Source organism: Festucalex cinctus, chromosome 11, assembly GCF_051991245.1.
Source record: "Festucalex cinctus isolate MCC-2025b chromosome 11, RoL_Fcin_1.0, whole genome shotgun sequence".
Classification (NCBI taxonomy): Eukaryota; Metazoa; Chordata; class Actinopteri; order Syngnathiformes; family Syngnathidae; genus Festucalex; species Festucalex cinctus.
In genome coordinates this window covers 15,561,393-15,582,492 of record NC_135421.1, presented here as the reverse complement: position 1 = coordinate 15,582,492, position 21,100 = coordinate 15,561,393, and the positions used below count along the sequence as shown (strand labels likewise).

The 21,100-nt window shown below is 38.4% G+C and overlaps 1 protein-coding gene across 9 annotated transcripts in view; it reads left to right on the top strand.

The window, feature by feature from the left end:
• Positions 1-21,100, top strand: part of LOC144030379 (uncharacterized) — a 42,821-nt gene that overhangs the window by 2,985 nt on the left and 18,736 nt on the right. For all 9 annotated transcript variants that reach the window (XR_013287243.1, XR_013287242.1, XR_013287244.1 and 6 more), the window contains exons 2-4: positions 17,304-17,394; positions 17,476-17,631; positions 18,993-19,061. Coding sequence is in view for 6 of the 9 variants with exons in the window: in XM_077536623.1 (XP_077392749.1) it covers positions 17,305-17,394; positions 17,476-17,631; positions 18,993-19,061 (315 nt within the window). In the remaining 3 variants the exon portion in view is untranslated. The remainder of the gene's footprint in view (positions 1-17,303; positions 17,395-17,475; positions 17,632-18,992; positions 19,062-21,100) is intronic.

Sequence of the window (21,100 nt, the reverse complement as noted above, 5' to 3'; positions counted from 1 at the left end):
GACTATGCTTTGAAACATTTTTTAAATATACAGATAGACTAATACATACTAATACATAACAACACAATGTTCTGCAAAGTGTACTTATGACAAATGTATCAATAATCGTGGCGGTGAGTTGTGGAGGTGCAAAATGTTTTGCTCACCTCCTTGTGGGTGGTGTAAGAAAAGAATTGAGAAGCACTATGTATGTATGTATATGACATTCCTCATCATAGATAACATTCTTCTTCAACAAGAAACAAACAAACTCTGCCCCCTGACAGCAGTTTCACTGTTCAACGTTAAATTGCACGATTAAATTGAAGCGTAAGGTCGGCCGTTTTAGTTTGAAGCATTTTGGACAAATTTTTTGACATCGTTAGAAAGTTTGAGAGGAAAAAAAACAAACAAACTCTGCCCCTGACAGCAGTTTCACTGTTCAACGTTAGATTGCACGATAAAATTGAAGAGTAAGGTTGGCCGTTTTGGTTGTAAGCATCCATTTTGGATTAATCGCAGGCCTCGCCTCGATTTGAAAACGTGTTCTTCTCGCACCGCCCGTTCCTTCGTCCTAATGGTGCCCCATTTTTTTTTTCTGTCACCGTGCCCACTGTACCATACTCAAATTGACTTTGGGCACTTGGGGGAGGGAATTCGGTCGCTTCTCTGTCAGCGTAGCTGCTTTCAAGAGGCATCCATAATCCAACGACTGTGCCGCTTGATGTTTTATGAAGAGCCCGAGTCGGATCCTTGTGAATAAAGCCTCTGCAAAAGAAGAGCCAAAAGATCGGCATTATCTGCCGCAATCAAGCAGTCTAATGGATTCCATAGGAGCGCCATTGTGTGGCCATGTTCAAAAAAAAGAAAAGAAAAGGGGGTCAGCAGTAGCCCAGAGGTTAAAGCTTACTGGTGGATCGACTGTATGTAAAGAAGCTTGTGAAGGATGCGCTGTATGGAAAATGGGTCTGTGGGAGACTTGACACGGCAAATACAACGACATACACAACTGCATGCAATTAGGGGGCTTGATACACATTTCAATGGAAACGAGTCAAGATTTGAATTGTGTTTGCATTAGTGTTCATTTCATCAACGGAAGCTAAACAAAAATCATTTCGTCAACACACATTTTTCAACGGACTAAAACTAGGCTAGACTAGACCACGGGTGGCCAAGTTGGGTCCTCGAGTTCCATGTCTCCCTCCTTCAGCGCAGCTGAATCTAATGATCAGTTAATTAGCAAGCTTTGCAGAAGCCTGATCACGATCCTGATCATGAATCAGGTGTGTTAGTGGAGAGAAACATAGAAAATAGACTTGGATAGGGGCTCTCGAAGGACCCAGCTTGGACTAGACTAAAACCCTCATTAATAAACAATATGTGGGACTAAATCGGTATGCATTTTCATCGACTAATGAAGACGAGATGAAAATGTACTTCACTTCATAAAAACTGGACTAAATTCTATGGACATTTTAGTTTCGCTGTTCAACGTGAAATTGCATGATAAAATGCACGAAATATATTTTAGTCCACAGCCAAAAATCAAAGAGTAAGTCGGCCATTTTGACAAAACACAGGCCTCGCATCGATTTAAAATTGTGTTTTTCTCGCAGCACCCGTTCCTTCCTTATTCCTAACCAAAAATTGTATGATTTTGTCAAATTTGTCTCTGCTGATCTGTCACTGTGACATGGTCATGTGACACAGTGACACACCCCTTTTAAACAATTTACAGCTAGCGAGAGCAACATGCACAAACACATGGGACAGACAGGAGGTGGATTCATGGTGAAAAGCTAAAAATAAATAAATAAATAAATTATAGTTATAACGTAACATTAATCCAACGGCTATAATGTTCCAACAATAATGTTAATCCGACCGCTAACTAATGCTGGCTAACTTACTAGCTCATAGCATGGAGCCATAGTAGCCACTGTAATTGTGTGTCAAGTTGTTTTTTATTAAAAAAGATGAGAGAAAATTATAAGGGAAATATTTTAGATCCAAAATTTTCAACATAATCTAAACAGGGATAAAAATGGTTGTCCTGACTAAAACTAGACTAAAACGGTGTCAGTTTTTGTTGACTAAAACTAGACGAATAAAATTATGTTTTCTTGGACTAAAATGCTCGATTTATAGTCGACTAAAAATGGACTCAATAAAAACGGGATTGACTAACGATGCTAAAAACTAAGAAGCGGGATTGAAAGTGGACTAAAACAGACTAAATTGCGGATAAAATTAACACTAGTTTGCATCTATCGTTGCCATTCAACATCTTCCTTCACGTGCAATTTAGCAGAGAAAATGCTGTTTTGTTTTGTTTTTTTGTTTTTTTTTGCTTGTTAGGAAAACGGTGTTATGTGCTGAGGTTGGATCCCAAAGCGCAGACACAAATAAGATTTTAACATCGCATAACATCGAGAGGCGAGAACAACCTTGACTAGACGAGAAACAACGAGAATGTATCAACAATCACGAGATGCTAATCTAACTTCGACGGTGGAGTTGCACAGAGGAACAGAGGTAAATAATCCGACCAAAACAGACACTTCTCAGTCAGGCTTATAAAGACAGCGAATCGATCTGATTGGTTGTGGCTAGACGTGTGGGTAACAGGACTGACATGGAATTATCTGATTGGATGTTGACCAGATAGAGAGATTAAAGTGTCCTGACATCACATAGCTTCTGACATCACATAGCTTCTGACCAGTTGAAACTAGATGTTGGTTACATTAGTTCAAAACAGACACTTGACCACACGGTCATGACCCAAACATAAGCCTTGCATGACCCAGTCATGACAAATGGAGGCCATGCTGTTGAAGTTGACAAGACGTACGTGGTGGCGGCGACATTATTAAACGGGCCTTCGATGAACTTGTTGATGCAGATTGTTATGTAAATTACATTGGCAAGTTTGAAATATATGTGAAAATTGTATCGTTGATTGTGCTTCATCATCATCATCATCATTTCATTTATTTCAGGCAATAACAGAGGAACAATTTATACTGTAATTTCATAACATGAACAGGAAAGAAGAGGAAACATGATTTTGCCTGAAAGGGAGTGGGGAGAAGAAAATTTATTTAATCCTACCCCCCCATCTCTAATCCATAAAACACAAGTATACAGTACTTCCTGCAAATGACAGTATTGCTATCTTAAACAATGTTATCAATATATAAATAATTTAATGGCATACCATTAACCGAATTGTTAAGTGCTCATAATGGTGGCAACAGATATCACATTCTTATGGTTTATACCAACAATGGTAACACATTATATATCCCAAGAGTATAATAATAAGAACAAGACATAAACTTATATATCAACTATTGTAATCGACAATAGCAACAGTACGGACACTGGACGTGGACGTGCTTTCGTCGTCTGGATCCAAAATAATTCTGATGTCACACTGAAGAAAAAATCGCATATATTAATATATATTTTTAAAAGGTGCAATAAATAACTCTCGCTCAAAGACTGAACTCGTCTGCTTGCAAGAAGAAAAAACAAAAAGAAAAGACGCCTTGGGACCAGATTAGACTGTGAGAGCGACAGAATGGTAACGTCGTCTCAGCGGGGTCGCAACAACCTTTGCAACATCAACCGTCTTCAAAAAAACGCTATAAATATCACCTGGAGGAAAAAAAGTATTTATGTAAGTGAAGGATGATGATGAGAGCTGATTTCCAGCTGCACCAAAATCGATCGTTGTGCACTCGGAAATGAAAAAAATATATATATATAAAAGACATGTTGGCATTGTGAAATGATTTTTGGTAATTATGATTATTTTTGGGCGGCATGGTGAATAACTGGTTAGCACGTCCGCCTCCCAGTACTGAGGACTCGGGTTCGAGTCCAGGTGCTGGCCTTCCTGGGTGGAGTTTGCATGTTCTTCGCATGCCGACGTGGGTCTTCTCCGGGTACTCCGGTCTCCTCCCACATTCCAAAGACATGCATGGCAGGTTAATTGGGCGCTCCGAAGTGTCCCTAGGTCGTCTCTGTGTGCCCTGCGATTGGCTGGCAACCAGTCCAGGGTGTGTGTCCCGCCTACTGCCCGAAGCCGGTTGGGATTGGCTCCAGCATCCCCGCGACCCTTGTGAGGAATAAGTGGTCAAGAAAGTGGATGGATGGATGGATGGGTGATTTTTTTTTTTTTTATTATTTTTTTAATGTTATTTTATTTTTATTATTTCATTGAATTATAATTGGCGGAACGGTTGTCGAGTGGTTAGCACGTCCGCTTCCCAGTTCTGAGGTCTCCGGTTCGAGTCCAGGCTCGGACCTTCCTGGGTGGAGTTTGCATGTTCTCCCCGTGCCCGCGTGGGTCTTCTCCGGGTACTCCGGTCTCCTCCCACATTCCAAAGACATGCATGGCAGGTTAATTGGGCGCTCCGAATTGTCCCTAGGTGTGCGTGTGAGTGTGGATGGTTGTTCGTCTCTGTGTGCCCTGCGATTGGTTGGCAACCAGTCCAGGGTGTCCCCCGCCTACTGCCCAGAGCCAGCTGAGATAGGCGCCAGCAGCCCCCGCGACCCTTGTGAGGAATAATCGGTCAAGAAAATGGATGGATGGATGGATGGAATTATAATTATTAAAAAAAAATAGTAAACTTGAAAAATTAGGTTTGAGATAAATTTGAAGTTAAGAGTGTTAAAAGTTAAAAAAGTTAAAAATGAGCATGTTTAAAATGAATCAGACGTGACGACAAAATGGAACTATTTTTACATTTATTATGAAATGAAATTGATAAGTTTGAAGGTGTTGAAACTGACATGACACAATTCAATGTTTTGATTAGTGGTTTGCGATACTGCCAATTTTGGTATTGATGTGATACCAAAAACTAAAGGACTGGGTCGATAGTTTAGTCAGTATAAATCTGATATCGATATTGGCCTGGTATCGACAATATCGATATTTGGATCGATCCGCCCACCTCTACTAGCAACTAGCTAGCTAGCTAGCTAGCACTAAGCTAACCTGTCGTCTCCCTGATGTCGTGAGAAGTCAGCAGTGACGTAACACAGAAAAATGCCTCAATGAGGTTTCATGACAATTTCATGTTGAGCTGCTCTTGCCCCAAAAAAATATTTACAATAGTCTTTTGATTTGACCACTTATGGGTCGGGATGTAAAAATATCGAAACATCACAATTACAATATTATGAAGCTCACGGTCCGATAATTGTGGGGAGGTTGGCGATATTTAACAAAATAAAAAAAATAAAAAATAAAAGGTCAGAATATTGTAAAAAAATAAAAACATAGAAGGGCCAAAACATGCCTTATGAAAATTAAAGGGATACTTGACTCATTGAGCAGTCAAAAGTTCATATTTTGTTGATAGTTAATGTGGTAACTTCATTATTTTTCATGTACAATTAATACCTTTAAAAAGTAATTTTTCTACTTGCTGTCGACAGATGATGACATCACCTGTGCTGAGGAAGAAGTTAACGATGAATCATGGCTCAATTTAATGACCAAACCCAGAAAACAGGTGAGCCGTGATTGGTTGTTACCTATTTCATCAGCACAGGTGATGTCCTCATCAGTCGACAGCAAGTAGAAAAATTACTTTTTAAAGGTATTAATTGTACATGAAAAATAATGAAGTTATCAAATTCATTCTGGACAAAATATTCACTTTTCACTTCTGAAAATGGTTCAATGAGTCAAGTATCCTTTTAATTAAATTGCACTAAAAAAAAAACTAGCCACCAGAGGGTGCTAGAACTACACAAAAGAAATTAACGACTTTTTGAACAGATGTGCTGCTTTGTCATATCGTGACATGACCACGACGATATATTGTGGCAGTTTTAATATCACGATATTGCCGTTATCGTTACATCCCTAGTTATGACTGGAGCATCTTTAGTATATTATTATGATAGAAATTTAGGGAGTAGGACTAGATAAGTTTTGTACTTCTTCCTACTCCTTTTGAACATGTACATTATGATACTATTGTCGATTTCTTTTTTCTTTTCTCTTTTTTAACTACAACTTGTATTTTATACTTGTGATGTGTTTATATGTTCAATAAACCCAGTCAATCAATCAATCAATCAAGCAATCAATCAATCTTCTAATTAGTAGATGATCACTTTAGCTGTTTCGCAAGGGGAAGTCCTGCAAGCTAATAATCGTTTTCAGACTGGATTTGAGTCCGGTTGTGTTTGCGAAGACGACGCGTGCGTGCGGTTTCATTTTTCAGCCACAGGTGGCAGTAGTAATCCAAAGTTTTCTGCGTTTAGCCGGTCAAATATTCCCATTCTCGCGCAAAATACTAACATAAAAGAAAAAAAATAGCGCAAGTGCTTGTTGTGGCGGGCCGGAGGCCGAATTCGTCCGAATTGCCGCCAGCGTCCACGCCGGAGGCTCAATTGCTGCTTTGATGACCCCCAATTTGCTTCCCCTCCCATACCCAAAGGAAGACGTCTAATGATGCTATTTACTCTGGAGCTTATTTCCTCTCTGGCTCTGCACGCACGCGCTGCTGCTTTTGTTTGCGATGTGAATGTGGGACGTTGTGGAGGAGCGCGACGCGAGCTGCTCTTCTTCTTCTTCTACTTGGTGACAATGAGCCGGCAGGCACGAGTCAGACAATCAGCAAGTGTCAAAAAGCGACAATCGTGCCATCACGCCCGACTCTTTATTCAGGATTCTGAACAGGATGCTAAAAATAGATTTTGTCTTTGGAGCCAAGTGGGAGGATTTTGTCACACACACTTGACCGAGACTCAGGAACTCCACCTCGATTTTATGACAGGATAAATGCAGTTGTCAGTTGTTGCATAAATGCAACAACTGACATCATCATTAGGAGTGTGACGATATATCGATATTGCGATAAATCGTGATACTTTTGTCTCCCGATAGATTATCCATATGCCGACACAAGTATTGATATTTGTAGTAAATATTCAGCCACTGTGATGGCTCAATTGGTGGGCCACTAGGGGGAGCGCCTAAAAAGAGTGTCAGGGAAGTGGACGCAAGTCTTTGGGTGAAGAAGACTCATCAGCGCTCTTTGATTTGTGGAAGACATTTATCTATGGAGGAACAAAACTGCCAAAATTCTAAATAAATAAATGCCTAAATAAATAACTGAAAGTGAAAATAAAAACGGATATAAGAAATATATAATTCGAAAATTATATCCCCCAAAAATAAATACAAATGAAAATTAAAATATGTAAATACATTTATGTTTAATTTTTGAACTATATTTTTTTATATCCGTTTTTATTTTCACTTTTAGTCATTTATTTATTTATTTAGTCATTTATTTATTTAGTCATTTATTTATTTTGAATTTTGGCAGTTTTGGTCCTCCATATATCTGTTTAGCGACTGACTCAGTTTTGCATACGTTTCTATGAGAAATGTGGATTATATCTTATATCTTTTAACATTTTAAAACATATTTTATGTTTCGACTTTTTGAAGCGCACAATTTTGAAGCACAAGGAATATTAATTGAATTGGATTTAATATTTAAGTCATTTTATTTATTTATTTTGCAACGTTCCACAAAAATGGTATCAGTTTATAAAACAAACATGAAACAAATGACTGCATGACAATGTTTAAGAAAGACATCAATTTGTTGACAGAAAGTGGTCTCCATTAAGAAGACGTTTGTATTTGTTTAAAAATAAATACACCAAAGTATTCACTGTGAAGAACACACCAGTTTGAATATTGTGTACAAAAAGAAACGATTTTCTTATTGAAAAAAAAACATCATTTTATGTCTTGATTAGTTTTATCGTAGATTATGGTGGATTTATGACCTGAGCAATATATCGATAATGGCGGTATCGTTATATCGTGAGCTGTGGCATATCGTATCCTATCGTGAGGTTCCCACCCCTAATCATCATCATCATCATCATCGTCATCATTATCACAAGGGACAAATGATGCTAATATTGAACATGACCACGTTGTTGCTAACGTTAGCATCAAGTTGACTCCTTTCCGTGTTCGTCTCCACTCTTGCTAATTGACCATTTTTGTTGCCAGTTTGGAAACGAGCGAATACGTTTGCCGTTCCTCCAAAAGCTATCCATGACATTGATGACCCGTCACAGAAATATTACAAATACATAATGTGATGATCATTTTAGACTAGAGAATTTCCCATGTCAAAGTTGAGCTCAAATATAATTTTGTTGAGTTATTGTGATCATATCATATCATATGAGCAGCACAAATTTGTCCAGCTTATGAGTCAGAGAAAGAAAGAGAGAAAGCTGAAAATTGAAAATGGAGGCTCTTGACAAAATTGGGAGGATGCAAGACTAGCAAAATTGTAAATGAATAAACAACACCATCTACTGGACACACTTGGAGATCATATTTCAACTTGATAGTTGACACACATTAACATACTGTCTGTATATTCCATCCATCCATCCATCCATTTTCTTGACCGCTTATTCCTCACAAGGGTCGCGGGGGGTGCTGGCGCCTATTTCAGCTGGCTCTGGGCAGTAGGCGGGGGACACCCTGGACTGGTTGCCAGCCAATCGCAGGGCACACAGAGACGGACAACCATCCACACTCACAAGCACACCTTGAGACAATTTGGAGCGCCCAATTAACCTGCCATGCATGTCTTTGGAATGTGGGAGGAGACCGGAGTACCCGGAGAAGACCCACGCAGGCACGGGGAGAACATGCAAACTCCACCCAGGAAGGCCGGAGCCTGGACTCGAACCAGAGTCCTCAGAACTGGGAGGCGACGTGCTAACCAGTCATCCACCGTGCCGCCCTGTCTGTATATTAGTTTTGAAAAAAAAAAAAAAAAAAAACATAGTTAAGTTTAAGATTTGGTAATTATTATACATGAACGCTCAAACTGTCAAATTGACCTGTTTCAAAATTGGATAATTAAAACAAAATGTAAAAACTAAATGAGATGGATATTCTGCTATCTGACTTTCTTTCTCAGTTTTGTAAATCAAGTTTTTTTTGTTTGAAAACTTTTCATTTGGTGTGCCAAAATGTTGCAGCTTTATTTATTTATTTAAAAAAAAAATGCTTTACCTCTTTTAGCTCCTTGTATCTTTGCCGGGATAATATTTCAATATTTTTACAACACCATGTAAATTCAAATATATACTAAAAAAAAAAAAAAAAAAATGAAGCCAGCATCCGAATTTACTTGCATTTAAATATATCAATATTGGCATGTGTTACATTGTGACGTGTAAGCTCACAGTGTGTTTCACGATGCTGGTGTTCCAATGACGTCCAAAACGTAATGCACAAAATATTGACTGCATGAGTGGGTTGCTAATGGTTTTGCTGTGCGCTCTCTTTTGGGTGCTTTATTGATGATTACGTGACGGGTAATAATACTGACCCATGTCCGTTCCTGGTGCAACGAATAAACAAACATAACAGCAGAGTTCATTTTATTTCAAATCAAATTACTGAGTCGAATCATGAAATGTTTTGTCCGCATGTGACTGTTTTTCCGCCAACCGCCACCAGATGGCAGTGCTGATCCAGATAACTCCACAAGTCATGTATTCTGCTGTCAAACGCTTAGCCTTAGATTGTTTGTAATTGTATAGGTTTGCTCGATTTAAAAAACTAATAATAATTAAAAAACAACACTCTTCATTCTTCACAATTAATGTAATCCTTGTGTTGATTTCTCTCCAGAATTATTATTTTATTATTATAATTATTGACAGAATAAAAATAAACAATTCTGTAACAAATCTTGCCAATACAACAACAAATAAATGACAAAAAAAAACTATATATAAACACTCAAACAATCCAGTTCAATTTTGCATCAAAACTGAAATTAATAATTTTTATAACCCTAAAATACAAGAAAAAAATGACAGACTTCAATTAAACAAATTAGACAATATTTTCAAAATCTTTTGACCTTTCTTATTATTTACAAATTTCAGAGACTCTGTGTAATAATTAATATCAACCAAAAATACTTTCCAGCATGGATTAAATTAGAAAAATTTGGCTTTGTGGATGTGAAATTTCCCTAAATAAAATGGAGACCAACAATATTACAAATATCTGTATCTTTGTATGTAAACCAAGTAATAACACCTTTCCCTTCAATCTTTATAGTGTGACCAGTTCTTTGAAAAATACATTTCTCTATATCATTCCAAAACCTGAAACTAAAAGGACAATCATAAAAAAAGATGAATGACAATCTCTGCAGAATTTGTGATTATTTGCGTCTTGAACCTTCGTGGCAGTCGTGGAGCGCGTGTGCACGTGCGTGTAATACGTGAAACGTGTTGCAATGAGTCACAAGCGGCCAAAGGCGCAAACGTCATCACACTTGACCTGGATTATTTCTGAGGGATGCGACTATTATCTGGTTAATGAACTTCTCGACTGGCCTATATCCATGTGATTAGCTTTTGTACATGCTGTGCATATTTCCGAAGCAGAATAATGTCAAGAATAATTATCAGTCAAGGTGGTATAGCAGAAATAAATGTGAATTTGACCAAAATGTTTCAAAACAAAATAACGTGCGACTTGCTGATTTGTCTACCCATGTCAACTTTTCACTCAATCCTGTTTTATTTATTTGTTTACTTCCTAGCAAACAACAAGGTCTTGAATTTAGCCAAACATGTCCAATATCATATTGAATATCATGTGTTTTTGACATGTCGGCCCAATTGTGCACTGATTTGTGCACGGCTGCTTTCTAATTTTGCAGGTGTGAAAGGGACTTGAAAATACGTTGAAGTGTATTTTCCAATCGAAAAAATATTTACTCCACATTGGCAGTTTCACGCTTCTGTATGCAAAAGTGCTCAAAGGGCAATGTCTAATTCATACAACATATTTTTTGTTGTTGTATGAATTAGACAACAAACTTAGATCAATTAGATAAACTAGACTAAGTGCAATTTCTGCATAAATTGCGCGGGAATGCTGAAAGCTGAATGTTAATAGCTGAATGCTAATAGCTGAATACTAATGAAGGAAATTGAAAGATAAATTATGTGATATAATAATAATAATAATAAAGGTTAGAAACAAGATACAAAAGTGCTCAAAGGGCAATGTCATTCATACAACATATTTTTTGTTGTTGTATGAATTAGGCAACAAACTTTGATGAATTAAATTAGACTAAGTGCAATTTCTGCAGAAATTGTGTGGGAATGCTGAAAGCTGAATGCTAACGAATTAACTTGAAAGATAAATTATGTGACATGATAATTAAGGTTAGAAACAACATACAAAAGTGCTCAAAGGGCAATGTCTAATTCATACAACATATTTGTTGTTGTATGAATTAGGCAACAAACTGAGATAAATTCGATAAACTACACGAAGTGCAATTTCTGCAGAAATTGCGTGGGAATGCTAATAGCTGAATGCTAATGAAGGAAATTGAAAGATAAATTATGTGTATAATAATAATAATAATAATAATAATAATAATAATAATAAAGGTTAGAAACAACAAGTAGGAATGCTTTTATAACTTGTTGCAGTTATATTTCATGTGTCATACAAATATGTCAAAAATGTATCGTCTCCAATTTAGTTAGCAAGAGGTGACGAAATCAAGAAATGCAAACTCCTAAATAAATAATGACAACTTAACTCACTCAAGGTAACTCATTATTCTTGGCTGAAATGAGCAAACTATATATATTATCCATAAAAAATGACTGCATTGATTGTCTATTTTAGTTCCATTAAAAAAAAAAACAATTAAAAAACAAAACACAAACTGCGCTTTTTGAGAGTTATGGACGCAGAAAAATTCTCAAGACCCCATTTATGAAATTGAACAGGAAGTTGGCCATTTAAGTTTGAAACAACCATTTGGGGGAGAGTTCTATGCCTTATCCTTTGTTCAAATGTGCAAAAACATATCAGCATTGATCGTCATGAAAGAAAGAACCGTCATTTGGAGCAAATTTTAGGGCTTGACAAATTGGGACAAGGAAATTTGTCCTCCTTATCAGAGGCTCATATCTACGAAAAAAATTGCAAATCTCTTTCACCAAGGTCCTTGTGCAACATGTCAAATGTGATGATCATGTCGAGGATTGGCCACGAAAACAGGATTACGAGGGCAGCTTTCATTTTGTTTTGGTCTCGTTCTTCAAATGCAAATCATGTTTCTAAAAATACACACCAGCTTATTCTGTCTCGTATTTGAAGATGAAACGAAGCCTTCGAAGAAGTGATCACACAACGAGCAGGCTGTTCAGGGGACAGATGATTTTGAAAAAAAAATACAAAAAAATGCAATGTCATTGTCATAATAATAACTTCATAAATCACACGTGTCGTTTTGATAGGAACGTGAGGTAGTGCAGTGGAACTGTTGTACTGCCGGGTTTACATGGAGACTTTTTAGTCATTGTGGGAATGCTGAAAGCATCCCACACGTTATTCTCATTTTTATTCTTCTCGCTCTTTTGCTGAGAAACAACTCTCTCATAATACTTCCGATTTACACTGTTCAAATTCCAACTTGTTTCAAGAATTCACACCTTCCGGCGTATATATTGTCTGATTCCACATTACTTACAGTACTCGCACAATTTAACATTAAATATCAACTTTTTCCCATTCATTTACAATGGGACTGACATTGAACTTGTTCTAAGTCCCACTTTCCACGCCCACTTCCGTACATACCAGCTCATCATTACCAGCTCTCTGATACTGCTCAGTGGCGCACTTGGTTCAGTGCGATGTCCAGTAACCAGCAGGTCCCGGGTTCGAATCCCACCTCCAAACTGTACATTGCAAATATATACATGGCCATTCTGCTGTGTGATATAAACGTATACCAACTGACTATCGTATCAGGAAATGCATTATAATTTCACTGAAATGATTAAATGCACGTTGGCTTTCATCAGATGGCTATTTTTGAAATACATACGCCTTTCGCCATAAATTTGAACAAGGCACATTAGCTCAGTCCTAAGAACAATTGAGTGAGAACCTGGGTTCAAACCCCGCTTGGACCACGTTTTTAGTACATTTGATGGTTTGATACCAACTGACTATCGGATCAGGAAATGGATTATAATTTCACTGAACGAGCTATTAACATTCAGCTTTCAGCATTCCCACGCAATTTCTCCAGAAAATTTCACTTGGTCTAGTTCTGATTGAAATCATTCCGAATGAAGATCTCTGGTCACCTCGATCAGCCCCGCGGCAGACGGACATCGATCACGTGATTTATTAAGATGGAGTTCATTCGTCCGTTAGCACAGTAGTTTGATGGTGTTAACACGTTTATTGAAGCGACATCTTGATAAAAACAAAGTTTCAAGTACTTCAAAACAAGTTCTCCCCTCGCAGACAAGCTCTGGGGAGACGCCGCCATTTTAGTGGGTGGAAACGACGACGTCATGACGCATTCATGTCCAGACAGATCATGCGCGTTGCCGCATGCATTACGAATGAAATTACATTCACGTTCCTGCCTTTTCTTTACGTTTAATGATCATGTCATCATCTTTTAATGAGAAAGTCCAGCACAAATGCCGACGATGTATTGGAAAGAGACTGCGGGGTGCAATCTGAACTTGTTGAAATTGTGCATTGATTTGCCGTCTGCGTGATGAAGAGCGATAATAATATTAAGCAAGCAAGCAAGCAAGCCAAAAGTTGCTCTTGCGTTGTGAGGGAAGTCACTTGGATGAACTTCCGCCACCATCTCTCTGTATCTGTTCAGCCGCGCGTGAGATGAGCGTCCATCACCTCATTATGATTTGTGGAATAACAAATGAAGATTTGATTTCCGTCACTGACCCTACTACACGTCGGGAAATTGGTAGAGTTACAAAAAGGAAATTGAAGTAACTAATTATTGCATCCGATGTTTGGGTTGGTTTTAATATCATTTTAATACATGCAATTTCTCATTAGTGCCAAAAAGCTGGCTGCCCCCCAAAGGATTCGAGAAAACATGCTGGTGAAGCTCTGGAGGATCCTTCGGGGTCGCATCTTTTATTATTAACAGAGCAACTGCAGCACTCAAATGTTCCAAAACAAAACATCAAAGGCTCGGAAATGTTCCCAATCAACATATCTCCTTCATTTGTGTTTGTCTGAACCCTATGATGAAAACCATTTGCCGTAAACATGTTCCGAAATGACCTTTGGTGAAACACCAAATGAAAGTTGCGCACGCGAGGTGTGCTCAATCAGGGACTGACAAGTTTGAAGCAAAAAATAGGGAAATAAAACAAACATGACACCATTCGCCGTCTCCTACGTCATTCTTCCTTCCCGCATTCCTTCAAAATTGTTTGTAAATGAACCGTCACTTGGCCTTGGTGCCAGTTGGCGCGGGTTCGCTCCTCCGCCTGGGAGACCCATGTGGCTTACATGATGTATGCTTGTGTGTGAGTGTGTGAGTGAGTGGCTAAAAAAAAAAAAAAGTGTTGTGTGTCTTGTGTAATTTCCAGTATTTATCAACAGCACCACTGGTCACTGGTGCTGAACCAGTGACCAGTTTTCCAGTTCGAGAATGTCGTCTGTCAATAAGATACCAGGGGGCACAAGTCAGCAGAAACAACTAGCAGAACTTCATATCTTCACAGTGAATTACAAAAAAAAAAGTTTGTCCCATCCTGACTTGGATTTCCTCCAGACGGGACCAAAGTTTCTTTAAAAGTTCCCTGTCACCTGACAACGGCAATTCAATGATGACTCAGCAATGCGGCGTTCGTTGAGAGTCTTTATGACTTGGACAGTTTGCGGGATCGCCGCGAGTCAAAGCAGCAATTTTTTTCATTGTTCGACAGCCACTTTCGCTCTCGGCCAAGCTGCAAGGGAGAGAGACACACGCAATCCTCCGAGAAGCTTTTATAAGGCTGCACATCCGGCCCAGTGGGCCTTTAACAGAAAACTATAGAAACGATATATGGACAGCCTGTGGCTTGATTTGTCCTTTTTGCGTCTCACAAACTCCGGGAAAAAAAAAAAAACCTTGAAAGAGTGAGCCCAAACTGCCCAAATTCAACATAAATAAACGACTAAATAAATAAACAACTGACTTAAATAAAAAAATAAAAAAATAAACATGAAAATAAAAACGGATATAAAAAATATAATTTAAATATATATATAGTTCTTTTTATTTCCATTTATATTTATTTTTTGGATATAATTTTCAAAATATATATTTTTTTTACAACCGTTTTCATTTTCTTATTTATTTATTTATTCATTTATTTATTTCGAATTTTGACAGTTTTGGTCCTCCATACCACGCATCTGGATCTGGGGCCGTATTCGTCAAAGGTTGTTAGTGCAAGGAGTTGCTTCTAGTAGCCACATTCTGTGAACAGAATCATGTTTTCTTCGAATTTCCCCTAAAACTGAAGAGCCAATCCTACCAATCCAAAACTAAAAGCTATTCCTGAAGAATCCAAGGTCTTAAGCGAGCTCCTAAGATGAGATCTGCTCGGAGTGCGGAAGAGAGTACGGCTTAGTTTCAAGTGGCTTACGAGTTCCGAAGCACAGGATTTAAAAATAATAATAATAATAATCATCATCATCATCAAGCATGACGTGCGTGTAAAGTTTCAAAGGTTTTCACGAATGTTGAGTTATCGCCATCAAAATCAGCATCATTTTTCTCGGCGAACACCGCATCGCCATGGCAACAGCGGCATGACAAGCTTTGCTTTTACTTTTCAACAAAAAGCTTTCTTTAAAATGGGGCCAAATGTGAAAGTCGATTCAAAATGGTGGTTAAGTTTATCAATTTCAGGGTCCTTCCTTTGCCCATTATCGCCAAAACTGTGGTTTTCGTCTAGCTTTTAGGATCAGCCAATCACAGCTTTTGAAATGACGTCTCATCCCTAGCAACGGGGTCAACCACGCCTCCTCATGAAGATAGAAAGTTTCTGTCCATCCTTGGGATGTTTTTACTGACATTGAGATATGGCCAACAGCATTTCTCGGTACCTGCTTCTATTCATCATCTGGATAAAACAATCAAACAATATTCAAAGGGGAAAAAAAAGACACGTAATTCCCCCCTAGGGGATTGTTAACCCCAAACCAAACTCATGTTTCATGTATCCCATCTGTCCCACTGTGTGAGAGAGCATGCTCATGTTTGCGTCTAATTTAAACCCAAAAACGTATTTATACGTTTTTTTTTTGTTGTTGTTTTTTATTCTAGAGCATACAGAAGGCTTTGATGCAGCTTCTGACATGAAGAGGTGGCTTAGTGCAATGGTAGTTATTCCAAAAAACTGCCATCAGGTGTCAGCAGAGTATAAGAGATCGACCAGGGCCATGATGCAACAAGCTCTTTTTGCTAATTGCAGAAACAGATAGAAATATACTTTTTTTTTCCTGATGTAAGAAGAGACTCTAATCTTTCTTTTGGTAGGTTCCACGTTTTTATAGCAATAGAACACAATATTCTGTGGACCTTGCAAAATCAGTCGAAATCCAGTAAAAAGCGAAAATGGCTGCCACTGAAAGAGCTCATACTCACAAGGTAATGAACTAAAATCCACCTGAACATGTGGAGTCACCTGAGAATGACGTTCGGGCTGGACTGAATTCCCGAGTGTGGCGGTATATTTGACAGCAAAAAAAAAAAAAGAGTTAGGCCTGCTTCCAAAACTTTTAGTAGGCTGCTGTTCATCTCTTGCAGTCACGTCAAGGGCAGCTAATCAAATCGTAACAATTTTTACAGCCTGCACTCAAACTGTGTAGTGATGCGTGAAGTTGTTCTTCCCACGTCAGCGATCACCCTTTTTCACGTCAACTTGTTTATCAGTCAAACGTCATTGTAGAATCCACAATCCAGTCGCTAAAGTCAACTCGGGCCGTTTAGATGCTAACATTTCCTTCGTTTTGTTACTTGAGTGCAAGTTTTGTCCATAGAAAGTGCTGAACAAAAAGTATTTGAGCAGTGTTCCTCAAACTGGTGTCCCCGGATCCTCAGGGGGGGCAAGAGTTGTAACTTGGGGCTCTCAACTAAACCAATGACTCCAAAATAAGCAACTTCTTAATTATTATAATAGTAATGAAGGGTACACATGACATTTCATGATAGTTGTGTTTGTTTGGCGTCAGAATTATGAAGTGGTCCATGTAAGACTTTAGTTCCTGTAAAAATGTTGAGGACCCGTGATGGACCGCCTCCTCGTATCACGTTTGCCGTAGCTGCCTTGGATTTAACGGCGCTGGTAATGACCAAAATCTTCATCGGCAGTTTTCGTCTTTTTTTTTATTATTATTATTTTGTGGCCAAATGCAGGATGGAGGAGACGGTGCGAAGCCTACTGCAGAATTACGACTCATTGGAGGGCCCCAAGGTGGACCCACTGGACCTCATGAAAGCATATAAGGTACCAAAGAAACTTCTCATTGATAAAGACGTCAAGTTGAAGAACTTTCGATAAATGTCTGTGTGTCTGTCTGCATTCCAGGACAAACTTTTGGAGGAAATGTGGAAGCAGCAGGACAGTCTGGAGGGTCCGGCAGCCTCACAAACGGAGACGTCACAATCGCGCGAAGCCGGCGGCGGCGGTCCCGAGGAAAACGCCGACAGCAATTCCATGCTCCAGCGACTCCGAGCTCTGGAGGTAGAACACCAAGCGAGCGCTTTCCTTCTCACTCTTTCCAATCGGAGTTAGGGATAACGATATCCAAACATCACGATACCATATTATCACGGTATGAAGGTCACAATACGATAATTATACAATCTCCAATAACACTTAACTCATTGATTGGCAGGCATTTTGAGTGAAGCAACCCCCTTCACTCCTGGCTGTTTTCCTGGATTTTGACTGATTTTGCAAGGCCCACAGAATATTGTGTTCTATTGCTGTAAAAACACCTACCAAAAGAATGATTAAAGTCTCTTCTTTCATCAGGAAAAAAAGTATATTTCTATCTGTTTCCGTTTTGCTGCAATTAGCGTTAGAGTATAGCTAAGTTTCATCACAAATCTGTTCAGAATTGCGAGTAATTGCGTATTTTTTTTCAACGTGGCCCTGGTTGATCTCTCTTACTCTGCTGCCACCTGCTGGCCGGTTGTGTAATAACTATTTCTTTGACCGGTCTTTGCAGTTGAGAGGCTGCATGAATGCTCTTGCATTAAAAAACAACAACAAAAAAACAAAAACAAAAGTCCATAAAAAATGTATAAATACGTCTATGGGACCCTTAAAATAGAACGTGTTAATACGTTTTTGGGAGCCAATTAGTTAATATTGAGGTATTTACTTGTTAATGCAAGCACACATTGAGTTCCTCCACATATTGACTCGGTTGACCATTTGTGTGAATTTGAAGCGTAGAAGGGCCAAAACATGCCTTGTGGAAATTTAACTGCACAAAAAAAAAAAAAAAAAAGCAATAAGTATCCACCAGAGGGTGCTAGAACTGCACAAATGGAAATCAACCGGCCTTTTTGTAACAGATGTGCTGCATTTAATCTCATGACATGAGCATGACGATATATTGTGGCAGTTTTAATATCGCAATATCACGATATTGCTGTTATCGTTGCATCCCTTAATGGATACCATGCAAACTCTATACCGGAAGGCTCGGGTCCAAGATTCAAACCTCGAATATGAGGCTTGGTGTCGCCAGTTTTCGAGTGCGCCTTCCCCAGTTTGAAAGTGTCCTGTCTGATTAGCCAAAAATTTGACAAACAACTCGCGACGTCTCGTTAAACTTGATGTTGCCGAAGACGCCGATCGGGCATTGAAGATGAGAATTAGCATGCACGGTCGGACGGTGTCGTGTTTCAAGTAAACACGACACTCGGCTTGGCATCTGACCTTTTCTAGACTCTGATTGCAAGCGAGCCTTGCAGCTGACCTTTTCAGGCTCCCCGACAAAGAATTTTGCCCAACAAAACATTTTTTTTTTCTCTCGCTATTATGATCAGTATGAATTGATTTTGAGCACGTTGTCCATGTGTCTCCTTCAGGCCGAGAACTCTGCTCTGTCCTTGGAGAACGACAACCAGAGGAAGCAATACGAGCGCTGCCTGGATGAGGTAAGAAACTGGCAAAATGGAAAAACTTTTTATTTTTGTTTGACTTGGTTAAAGACAAACTAGATTACTGGTGAATGGTTTGCCGTGTTTTTAAAAAGTCAAGGTTTCAATGAGCGCTAATACGGCCCTAGAAGGGCGCAATATGATTGGCTGATTTCCACTAGCAGAGAGGGGAGGCGTGAGCAGTTACACCCAGAGGAGGATGACTTTTTATTAATTGTTGTGTACACTGACCTGTATATATAAGTGGCTAGCCGATACACGCCCGTGCAAGCCAATGAAGTCACAGGGCAGCCATCTTGCTTCTCCCACCTCACGAGCAGACGACTGTATAAACTGTACGGTACATGTACAGATGAGACATAAACAGCTTGAAGGCAGTTAGTATAAGGCTGGGGCGGGGTTGGGGGTTAGTACCGGGGTGCTCACTATTTTTTAACCTGTTAAAAATAATATAAATAAACAACAATGTGCTGCTTTGAAGACCCACTTTTTCTTTTGTCGCTCAGTTCCTTAGACCCCAATATTAGATTTGGCAGAGGCATTTTTTGTTGAATTACAGTTAGAATTCTTTAATTAAAAAAATAAAATAAAATCAAGTCCTGTTGTTTATGTTGTTTAAAACATGATAAATGATGCTGTTTCGACTAAGTACGGTCTCAAATGTTCTCCAATTTGGATCGTGTAAATGTATCGGATCGTATGGCGAGAAACGTTTCTTGGGAGGAGCAATATGGCCGCCTCGTGACCTCAAAAGTCTTGGCCTATTGGCTATCCAGTCATATATATAGATCAATGGTTGTGTAATGTCCTCCCCCCCAAAAAACAACATGGCTCTGTTCTAAAAATAGAAGAATAAAGAAGAATGACAACAGAAGAAGATGAATGTTTATTTGTTTTAGTACTGCCAAAGTTAATGTTAACTAAATAATTCATCGCAAAAAAAATATGATCTCATTAGCTCATTCACTGCCAATGACGACTATAGACATCAAAAATCCAAGCAAACAGCCAGTGCAAATTTTGACAAGAAATTTGAATTTAGTTTTAGTTATACATTGTTTTCATTCATAGTTATTAATCCCAATTGTTATTAATAACAACAATGGCAACAATTTCATTGCTAAGTGCTACCATCGTGCATAGTGATTGGTCTTGGTCTTACTGAGACCACAAACTGGGTCTCGACCTCCAGAAGTCAATTTAGTCGACTAAAATTGCTCCTTATTTTTTTCGACTAAAGTTGGATTAAAACTCAAATACAATCAGGTGACTAAGTTATGACTAAGGCTTTAATTATATTTAGTCAGAAGACTATAACTAAAATTAAATTGAAATTTCTTTTTTTTTTAATTAAAATTTTAATTTAATTTTATTTAATTTTATTTTTGACGTCTATAGCCGTCATTGGCAGTGAATGAGTTAATCATGTATTAATGCAGATTAATCACATCATTTTGACCACAGACGTTCTTGACGGCGGATGGTTACATGCATGAAAAGGTAGCACAGGTTGTGCTTAAGCAACAAACAATAAAATAAAAAATAATTCAATCAATCAAAAAATAAGGTTATTACACCAGATATGTAATTAATAATAATAATAATAATAATAATAAGAAGAAGAAGAAGAAGAAGAAGAATAATAAAAATAAAATAAAAAATACTAATTCAATCAATCAATTAATAAGGTCATTACACCGGAGATTGAATTAAATAAATTAAAGTACAGTAAAGTGCCATATTTGTGGAACTGAAGTGCACGCTACCCCCTCCTCCCCCCAGTGAGGAGTTGTAGAGTACAACGTACACGGTGGACAAAGGAGTTCTTTAGTCTGTTGGTCCGGCACTTGGGGAGCGTCAGCCTACGACTGAACAGGCTCCTCTGAATGCTAATGACAGTGTGCAGAGGGTGGCTGCTATTGTCCATAATATTTAATTTAATTTAATTTAATTTAATATTTTATAAATGTTTGCGTATGACATTCAGAATGTCAAACTACTTTTTTTTCCATTTTAAATGATGCAAGCAGTTAACT